This window comes from Chaetodon auriga, chromosome 8 (assembly GCF_051107435.1).
Source record: "Chaetodon auriga isolate fChaAug3 chromosome 8, fChaAug3.hap1, whole genome shotgun sequence".
Lineage (NCBI taxonomy): Eukaryota > Metazoa > Chordata > Actinopteri > Chaetodontiformes > Chaetodontidae > Chaetodon > Chaetodon auriga.
Window position 1 is genome coordinate 29,098,568 of NC_135081.1, and position 10,765 is coordinate 29,109,332.

Below are 10,765 nucleotides of genomic sequence, written 5' to 3' on the forward strand. Positions count from 1 at the left end.
CAACAAAAAAAAACTGTCTTCCTGTTTGTTAGCACCTCCTTTTAGTTAAAATATCAAAGACTGCTGTAGACCTGCTCTCAGTCTCAGTCATTCCGCGACACCAGAGCTGGAAGGAAATATCAGACGACCTTTGAGACCAAGAAACTGGACAATCAGTCGGTTTGATCTAAATCTGATCAGATGTGGGTTAACTGTTCAGAAAAAAAACCCAGTTTCTGCATATTAAAGGCCTCAGGAGGAATAAATCCTGATTTTTCATCAAACAGTTAAAGCACTGAGAGCATACTGTAGCTTGAGTTCTGTGCTGTCAAGTCAAAGCAAAAGGTTACACTTCAGTTTAGCTGGTGTGTATTACTATTTTAGCCATGACATATGAAACAGTGGGAGTTGCTGATGGGTAATGAAGTTTTTTTGATTTGAATATCAGCGTTTTTTATGTAAAAAAGAAGAAACTAACAGAACAGTAAGGCAGAGCAACTATAAAGGTAAAAGCTGTCTCACTACATGCAGATTAAACATGTTACATTTTGACCGTGCTGCTGTCAGCCTGACATCTGACCTTCGTTGTCGGAGGCCATGAGACCCTGTAGCCACCTCGTCCAATTACGGTCCTCCTCCTGCTGGGCAGCGCCCTGCTCATACATGTCAGCTGTAATGTCAGGGGCCAGAAGCTCTGCCTCCAACTGACCCAGAGGAATGTTAACCAGACGAAGTTTGGAGCGCGTGCGGTACGCCAAACAGCCGGAGGCTTCATCACCAGCACCATCATCATCGCCTTTTCTGTCCAGACACTGAGAAACAGAGAGAGAGACAGACAGGTAGACAAGAGATGGATGGTCAATCAGACACTAAGATACATAGAGGTAAGAAAATGTCTGGGGGGTACCTGGTTATAGGTGTAGGCAGAGCTGCAGTCCAACTCCTCTTCCACAGCATTCAGTCTCTCCAGGAAGGAAGACTCAGGAGCAGTGAGGAGATGCTGAGCAGTGCAGGTGGAGGCTATCACCTGTTCCCTCAGGTGTGTTCGAGATCTCTAAAAAAAAAAAAAAAAAGTCAGAGGTCACAGGTTAGGGTATCTGTGTGGCTTTGAGGTCAGAGTAGCATTCCTGCTGCAACAAGGTTTTGTTTCATCTTTTGCAGTTTCATATGCTAATGAGAGTGTTTCAGAAGCGCAACATTTGCCTGACCAATTTCATTGAATTAGTAATATCTCCTTGACGTTTGTCCTTTGACCATGGGTAAGAAGGGCTATCAAGATAAACTGCTTCTTTTCTCTGTTTTAACTGTGTTCAAATATGAAGTTTTTGAGTCCTGCATCAACAAGGAGACTAAAACTCCATTTTTCCACCTTAGAAACCACCACCGTATGACCATTTATAAGTCAAGAAGATGCTGAAAAACTGACTCATGCTTTTATTTCAAGCCGACTCTATAACTGTAACGCACTATTTACTGACCTCCAGAAGAAAACCACTGAGAGACTTAAGCTCATTCAAAACTCTGCAGCTCGACTATAACCCAGAACCAAGAGCAGAGAGCACATGAGTCCAGTTTTAGCAGCTCTGCACTGATTCCTGTAACATTCAGGACCAATTTTAAGGTCCTCCTCCTTGTACACAAAGTCTTTAATGGACAAGCACCAAGCTACACTGTTAAGAACACTGCGATTATCTGCTGCTGGTTTATCGGAAGTTTCCCGAAACAGCTGAAAGAAAATCAGGGATGCGGCCTTTGTCGATGACTCAAAGCTCTGGAACAAACTACCTACAGATATAAGGAAGCAGCTTGCTGAATATTTTTAACAGAAAGCTAAAAACTGATCTCTGAATTTCAAGTAGCTCTGACTTCCTGATAGAGACCTGGGCCTGTATTCACAAAGCATCCTAAGGCTAAAAGCAGCTCTTAGTGACGTCATCCTTAGAAAAATCAAAGAATTCCTTGAATTCTAAGATTTTTCTTAGAATTTTCCCTTGGTAGGTAAAAAGTCTTCACAAAGCGTCTGAGGCCTTAAGAGAGCTCCTAAGGTGAAAACTGTTAGGAGGACGGAGGAGGACTTTCAAGAAGCCTCAGAGTGTCTTAAACAGACAAGATGCACGAAGCAGCGCTTCTCACACTCGGCGCTCGTGCGTAAAAGGAGACGGAACGACGCATTGATCTGCGGCAATGCGCTCCCAAGTCTGCCTCTTCCTTTTGGCTGTGATCCCGGGACCCAGTTTCCCTCTTAATACTGTTTTATTTCCATCCACAAGCTGTGCCGACAGCAGGCTGCTCTTGTGTCCAGTTTGGCTTTCTTGTTCTGTTTTTATCCATTTCATTGGTTGTTTTGGTCATTCTGCCAAACCAAAACACTTTTTATAAGGACGCCAGCAATCACAGGAATTGCTGACAGCTGAGTCTGCGTCCACCATTAATATCATTCATTCATCTTCTATACTGCTTATCCCTTTTGGGGTTGCGGCCATTAATATCAAATACATTAAATAGTAAAATTACCAGCATGGACAGCAAACGGAACAATAAGCAAATCAATATAATCGGTATGTGAATGAGGTACGTTCAAACATTTTGAAGCTGTGTCACAATTAATTTCATTTTCCTGAGTTTCATCATCATGACATAAAATTAATGTCACGATTACACATTTCTTAATACAGTCCAAGTTATATGATGGGTTAATCTTACTGTCCATTCATTACCAGGAGCGCAGAGCGCTTTTTTTTTTTTTTTGTCTTTTTCCCTTTTTGTAACAACCAATCACAGCTTTTAGAACACTGCGTCATACCTAGCAACAGGGTCAACCACACCTCCTCACTAAGATAAAAGTTTCTGTACTCTCCTTGCTCAGAGTTGCTCTCAGACACTTCCTGAGTCACTCTTAAGCTCAGACTCCTTGCTAGGAATTTTAAGGCTAAGTTAGGAGCTCTCCTAGAGGACTCTCAGAAGCTTTGTGAATACGGGCCCTGAAACTTTGGTGCTTTGGCTCACACTGATGCTCTACTGCACTTCTTTATAACTGTTGTATTCTTGATTTTATGCATTCTAAGTACACTATTTTTAATTCAATTTTCTTAGTTGTTCATTAGGAGAGGGATTTATTCTCCATTTTCTAATAATTTTCTATCTCTGTTTTTATGTCCTTTCTATGTTTTTTTACTTGGTCCATGTGATTTGTTTGCTATGATATGTGATTGGGAGTCTGCACAAGGTGTTTACTTTTGAAAAACTGATTCTCTAAACTGTTGCTGTGTCTGACTTCCCACTCAACTTGATCTGCTCTCTGCATCTTTACGCAGCATCTGTCTAAATTGACTAAGCATGTATTTTCAGTGGAGCAGAGTGGAGAGTCAGTTCTGGGACACTCCTAGAATGCACGCTTTTGGTGGAATGACAAGCCTTGTTTGGAACAACTGCAAGCAACTCTGGCAGCCAAATGGAACAGAACGCCAGCGTGCTCAGAAGATTCTGCAGGTAAGGGTCAGAGGTCAGGGTACACATATGAGGGAGGTCAGAGTACCTGTAGGGGTTCATCATGTCCCTGGTCCGCTGAAAGTATGGGCTGAGAGCCCTGATGCATTCTGGGGGGTGAAGCCAAGCTGTCTGCATCACTAAGGAATGTCTGAGCGCGCACGCACACACACACACACACACACACACACACACACACACACACACACACACACACAGCTCTTAGTCTGACATTGTGTCTGTTCTGACTCTGGATTAAAAGAAGTTTTCTCTCTTCACATCAGCTGGAGACTCATGAAAATGTGGGGTTATCTTAACTCTCTGCAGAGAGCCAAATTTGGGATGTGTGCCAAAGTTAGTTTGTGGAGATAGCTTGTAATGATGAAAAAGGCTACTCTCAAGCATCAAACATATGCCCTTTTAACACAATCAGTTACATTTATATCAACTCACAAAAGCAACATAAAAACTACCTCCCACATTTGTGCATAACATATCAAAGCTAATAACTCATTATGCAGAACAGCTTGAAGAAAAAACGTATGTCAGACGTCCTCTACAGCAGGGATGTCACACTCATTGCACAAAGGGCCAAGTGGCTGAAGGTTTTCTTTGCAACTAAGCAGCAGCACACCAGACTTGACTCATTTCATTAGCTGATCTCAGTCTTCAGACAGCTGATTGGTCAGATTGCGTGCTCTTGATTGGTTGGAGGAAAAACCTGCAGCCACATGGCCCTTTATGGAATGAGTTTGACATGCCTGCTCTACAGTATACAAACACTACAAATCACACACAATACAATAGATGACAAGACTACTAACAGATGGCAAATTGGAAAAATTTCACGGATTTTAGCACCACTGGAAGGGATCTGGGAGTGTGACTTTGAGCTGGCACGGTGGCACGGTGGCAACACTGTCGCCTCACAGCAAGAAGGTCCCGGGTTCGATTCTCGCTGCGGGCACCGGGGGTGTGTCCTCCACCATGCCTTTGGTGCCTGCTGCTTGAGGAAAAAGGCCTTTCTGTGTGGAGTCTGCACTGGCTCCCTGTTTTGTTTTATTTATTTGCACATAGGTAAAATCCCTGCAAAATCCAGAATAGAACTCAAAATCCTTCTCCTTTCTTACAAAGTCCTTAAAGGACAGACACGGAGTGCATAGTATCCTATTACCCAACTCGAACACTGCATTCCCAGAATGCAGGCCTACCTATGGTTCCTAAAGTCTCCAAAAACCAGAACGGGAGCCAGAGCATTCAGCTGTCAAGCTCCCTCCTGTGGAACCATCTTCCAGTCTTTGCCTGGGAGGCAGACACTGTCTCTACACTTAAAAGTAGGCTTAAAACCTTCCTTTTTGATAAAGCTTATAGTTAGGGCTGGCTCAGGCTTGCCTTGGAGCAAATTCTGCTTATGCCGCTATAAAAGCATCTGCCAAATGACAAATTGAAAATTGTATAGGATTTGATTGTTCGGAGACTTTCCAGGGCACACCTAGATTCTCTGTTCTCTTCTTTTTCATTTGTATGTTCCATCTCCTACTAATGCACGTTACTTAGCTTACTTAGCAACTTTAACATGGCCTTCATATCAACAGCTGCACAGCAAGTAAAACACAGAACCACAGCAGGGAAACTTAGTCATAAGTAAAGATACTGAAGGGACAGATAGACGGACGTGGAGACAGAAAACGTGAATCTGACTCACGTTACTTCAACTTTGCTCACAGCCGATGAATTTGCTGCCTTCTACACTGATAAGGTTTCGACCATCAGCAACCAGTTCTCTGAACCTGACCAACTCATTAGGATACCACCAGCTAACAGTGCCTCACTCTCCTCATTTTCCAATGTCTGCTTGACTCTCACCCCACTACCTGTCCACTGGACCCTATAACCTCCGACCTCCTGTAGGTCATCTCACCCACAGTTATCCCTGCTGTCACCCACATGATCAACTCCTCACTTGCGACAGGTGTGTTCTCCACTGCTTTTAAACAAGCCTGAGTAACCCCACTGCTAAAGAAACTTACACTCGCACCAGCTCAGGTTGAAAATTACAGGCCGGTTACACTCTTCTCTTTCCTTTCCAAGACTCTTGAGTGCACGGTCTTTAACCAAGTCTCTGAATTCCTTTCTGATAACAACCTGCATGATCCCAGCCAATCCGGTTTCAAACACAGATGCTCTACGGAGACAGCGCTCTTATCTGTAGCAGAGACACTACGATCAGCTGGAGCCACTGGTCAGTCCTCTGTTCTATTATTGCTCGAACTATCGGCTGCCTTTGACACGGTTAACCACCAAATCCTCCTCTCCACACTCGCTGAGCTCGGTTTCTCAGGATCTGTTCTCCGCTGGTTTGAGTCCTACCTCTCATTGAGATCCTTTGCAGAATGTGGCGGCTTGCCTGGTCTTCAACCCTAACCCTCCACTGGCTCCCAGCTGTTCCCGCATCAAGTATAAGTCCTTGATGCTCGCCTACAAAACTGCCACCAAAACTAGTTCTTGTTCACTAGTCAATCTTTACTTGTACTGTTAAACGATAAAACCATTTGGCTCAAACAGTTACAGTGACTGTGCCATTAATGTGATTGGAAAAGGTCAAACAATCACTCACCTCTTCAGCCGTGTCTTCCTCCTCCTCCTCTTCCTCATCAGGACAATACTCTTCATCTGATGAGTCTTCATCGTCCTCAAGGTCAATATCAACAAACTGAGGAGGCTGAGGGTTAGACAGAGAGAGATACCCAGACAGACAGAGACAGTCAGAGCCTGGCTATCAAGAGTGGACACCCGAGACAAGCATGGCTTCCAACAGAAGACAGACTGCAGCCGCTGCCACAAAGTGAGACGGAAACCCAGCAGCACTTTTTAACTTCCTAACAATTGAAGCCGGACGTCAGAGACACAGAGTGCTCAAAGATTACAAACAGCCAAAAAGACTGAATACAGAACCAATAAGAACACACTCCCACATCTGCTGGCTGAAATACACCATTGAGCAAACACAGCAGCACCTTCTGTGAGCTGCTTGACCAATGAGAAGCAGCAAAAAGAGAGAGAGAGAGACAGGAATCATCCTGCAGACTGAGATAAGACTGATTACCTTGATTGTGGCTGTATTCACGGCTGACAGACTCCATTTCAGTGGCTGTAAGCAGGCAGACAGACACACAGACAGACGGTCACATTAAAAAGACTTGTTTTGATCTCCACATAAAGTATCAGAGACAACTGTCGGAAGTGAAATTCACCTGTTCCTGCTGGAAGGCCTGTTTCAGTCTGGACCGAGTCATCTTTGGCTCCTGATGGAAAACAGACCGTAGGTTCAAACACAGACAGACAGACCAACAGACAGACATACAGGCCGACAGGCCGACAGACAGAGCTGCTGAACTCTCCCTCACAGAATTGTCCTTCATCACATGTCAACATTGACTCCTGATCACTTCCGCTCACCCCCAGCAGACGTCCCTCTCTCCCCTACAAAACTCATTAGCTCCCCCTGCGGTCAGGAGTACCTAACACCACTTCCTTGGATGGATGTAACGTAACAGTTATTTATTCCTCCAGATTACTCTGTTCTACTGCTTATTCTATTGACACTACCATGCCCAACTGTAATTATACAATGGACAGCAACAAACCACTTCTAGAAAGTGTGAATGTGAACGTCCAACACACCTTTAAATCCAGTAAATCTATGTGTACTACTTACTGTAACCCTCCCACAAGGTCACCACCAGTATCTAACACGACTTAAATGCATTTTAATGAAGTGTTTAAGGATGTCAGCACCACATACTTTTTTAACCTTGTATCAAGTAGTAAGCATAATCTCAAAATACTGTTGAACACCATCAGTCACACTGTCTCCCTTTCACAACCTGTCGTTCTATTTCTTTGTATGATGAACGCAACAATCCTTTGTTGGTAAGGTAAAAGACTTCTGAGCAAACATAGTTTCCTCCTGCTCGTCACAGCACCTTCCACTTCGCAGCAAACGATCCAGGAGAGTTTTTGTCCAATCTCATTACCAGACTTCACAAATCTGGTTAGTTCTATGATAACACGCACTAGTCCACTTGATACTGTCTCTAATATGTCTTCAATAAAAACTGTTTCTAATGGTCCGTGTGTTCTCTATAATCACCTCACAGCTGTCTTAGAAGAGCACAACATTTTTGACAAGTTTCACTCTGGTTTCCAGCGGCTGTTTTCAACAGAAAGCTCTTCTCGGAGTCTGAAATTATCTTTTAATGCAGGACAAAGCAGGAGAATGTCCTGTGTCGATATTATTAGATCTCAGTGCTGCTTTAGATACTGTGGACTGGAGCATTCAAAACTGGTCAAAAATGATGTTGAAATATTTCCTCCAAAAAAAAAAAAACTTCGTGTCTTCTGACTTCTTGCAGCTGTAACATGTGAATTTTCTCCCATTGTGGGATAAGTGTACTTTATCTTATCTTATCTTAACTGGATTTTACAGCTACACACCTACACCTTACAACATAAAGAAATAAAATAATGTCCTCTACCATTTTGTTGAATTATGCCCTCATTTTAGCTCGACTGACATCTCCATTTTCAATCAATGAAAGTGACTGATGTTGTGTGTGCATTTGTGCTTGTCCAGGCGTCCTGAAAGACTTCAGTGTCCCCTGAGAAACGAGAGGAATGCCGCTCACATATCACATACAGTAACATACAGTATGGACAATAGAAACTGGTTTGTTGACTCCTGTCCTTCACGTAGTACTGTAAATTCAGTGGCTGATCCTCTGTCATTCTGTCTTGAGGTTTTCCCCAATGTTCTGTCTTAGACCCAGTGCATTTTGCAGTGTACTTCCGTTGTCTTGGGCTGATAAAAAGCAACTTTAAAGCTATCTCCTACCATGGTTACGCAGACAATTTTTGACTGTACATTTTAGAAACCAGAATTAAAATTAGACAGTTTTCAGGAAGTTTCCTCAGCAGACAACAGAAAGTAAGATAGTTCAATTAGTCAAGAATCATTTTAAAATGTGAAGATGCTTCCTGCAGCTATAGGACAAAGTCAGCATGGACACTCACAAACATGGGCAGGTCCTGAGTGTCTCTGATGGCAGCTTTCATCATGGCCACCACATGCTCATGGGTAATCACCTCCTGACATAGGACACAAAAACACATTAAACACAGCATGTATAGTGTGATAAACAGGTTCTTTACATGCATACAGTGACAGACAGTTGACATTATGTATGTAATAATAACCTTGTGTATGTGTTCATATTAAAAGCAGTGTACATCTAACATGCAGGTGAAGCTACGTATGTAAAACACGTTTTATGTAACATAAAACAGCAGCTATGGCTCAGGAGGTAGAGTGGTCGTCCACCGTTCAGGAGGTCAGTGGTTCGATCCCAGGCCTTGGCAGTCCACATGCCGAAGTATCCTTGGGCAAGATACTGAACCCCAAAAATGGTCCTGATGCTGTGCCGTTGGTGTGTGAATTCATGTGTACATCGCTTGGGATAAAAGTGTCTGGAAATGACTAATTGTAATTGCAACATGTTCTTCCACTATTAACTGTGCGTTTGTGTGTGTGACAGAGAGAAGAGACGCTCACGTGCAGGATGGCGCGCACGTTGCTGGATGTCAGGTTGTGCTGTTTGGACTTCCTATCCAGGTCAATGTCTAGTCGACCCAGTTCATCCTCACTGGACTCGCTGGTCTCCATGGTGACCACCTTGTCTCTCATCATCCCACTACCTGAGTAGAAGACAAACAGCACCTTCACCTGGCTCTGCCTCTGTCCAACCACACACCTGTCTGTTCACACCTGGACTATGTATATCGACCAGTGAATTGAAGCATGTATGTAAAATGTAGGCACCTGACACTGGTGTCCTCTCGTCTTCCTGTCTACCCTCACTGGAACTTCTCGTGAGAGGTGTGGATGCTGTCAGTGATTTCATATCCTGCCTGAGGATGATGGTCTCTCTGTCTGTCCTCATAGATTTAGACTCCAGAGGACAAATGTCCTCTTCAGATGGACGCCGTCTGTCCATCTGCTGGAGTAGAGAGGACAGGTCAACGCATTCGGTGATCAGTACAACAACTGACCACCACCATCAGTAATCAATCCAAGAGATCAATGCATAATTATGACATGTAGTGAAAACAGAAACAGTTCAGCTCCTTAACTTAGCTGCATTTCAGATGTAGTTTAGGTTTAGTTAAGAGGCCCGACGAGTTTAACTGTGAAATCAAACAGAGCCAGTTTATTACCTGGTTTGACTGCTCCAGGTGAAGAATAGAAAGGCGCTAACTGACACAGCAGTAGTCCAAACGTTTGTTTGTCTTGTAATGGCAGCTCGTCTGGCTCGAATTATTCAGCACAATAATGACAACAGCGTTAACTACACAACAGCTAACGTTAGCTAAGCTAACACACGGAGCCAGTCAGTCCTATTGAGCATGCGCAGTGGTTGTTACAGTTTGTACAATTTTTTTAGCGCGAAGTTCCGCTGTCATATTAACGTTAATAATAAAGAAGTGGAACCATCAAACGTCAGACTGAATCTGTTTCTCAGAATGGTAACTGATAAACTCACCGTATGACTGATGTCAGAAACGGTAGTCATTTGTTACTCTGTCATTTTAATTCGGTTAGCGTCTGTGAGCCGTGTTAGCTTCTGTTAGCTCTAGTGGCGACCGTTTCAACAACAATTACACTTCCGGCCCAGTCTTTCAGAATAAAAGCGAAACGTCTTTGGAGTTAATGGCTGAATACGGACCAATGTGAAAGAAACATGGCGCCGCCTGCTGTACCGGCTCTTGTATCAGCAGGACTCCACAGTGAAGGTGGAGTGAACTATTATTAGAGAACTTTACGTAGCATTTATATGGAGGGATATCAAAGAGAAGGAACAATTAATGAAAAATATTGTCAGAGACTACAATTCTGCCAAACTGATTGCTGTTGTGTATAAATGATGCAGCAATGAAATGAAGATGATGAAGAAGTTCTCCGCCGATACCGTCTTGGTTATATATAAAAAGGTTTATTAAAGCAAGTACAGCATCTCAGACAGCATGCTATGTCTGGGTGGTTTCAGCCAATAGAATCAACACACACCTACAGCATCTCAGACATGCATTATATAGGGGAGTTGTGTTGATACAACTAACACAGAAGGGTTAAAGAAGACCTAATATGGTCATGGCAGAGCATATACTGCACAACAGGAGAGGGCCTAATATGGTCATGGCCTCTCAACGTTTAGGTTAAAGGTATACATTATTTACGAGCGGA

At 43.4% G+C, this 10,765-nt stretch overlaps 1 protein-coding gene across 5 annotated transcripts in view; it reads right to left on the minus strand.

The window, feature by feature from the left end:
• The window catches only part of gon4lb (gon-4 like b), a 30,367-nt gene extending 20,190 nt beyond the window's left edge, over positions 1–10,177 (minus strand). Inside the window, exons 1-10 of one of the 5 annotated variants that reach the window (XM_076737036.1) lie at positions 10,065–10,177; positions 9,344–9,518; positions 9,077–9,219; positions 8,539–8,613; positions 6,720–6,770; positions 6,572–6,616; positions 6,083–6,187; positions 3,515–3,616; positions 887–1,033; positions 560–791 (exon numbers count right to left, since the gene is read on the minus strand). In XM_076737036.1, coding sequence (XP_076593151.1) covers positions 560–791; positions 887–1,033; positions 3,515–3,616; positions 6,083–6,187; positions 6,572–6,616; positions 6,720–6,770; positions 8,539–8,613; positions 9,077–9,219; positions 9,344–9,518; positions 10,065–10,094 — 1,105 coding nt within the window. In that variant the 5' untranslated portion in view covers positions 10,095–10,177. Of the gene's footprint in view, positions 1–559; positions 792–886; positions 1,034–3,514; positions 3,617–6,082; positions 6,188–6,571; positions 6,617–6,719; positions 6,771–8,538; positions 8,614–9,076; positions 9,220–9,343; positions 9,522–9,738; positions 10,025–10,064 lie in introns of those variants that run through there. The other 4 variants (XM_076737035.1, XM_076737039.1, XM_076737037.1 and 1 more) reach the window with 4 other exon arrangements.
• Positions 10,178–10,765: the final 588 nt, after the last annotated feature.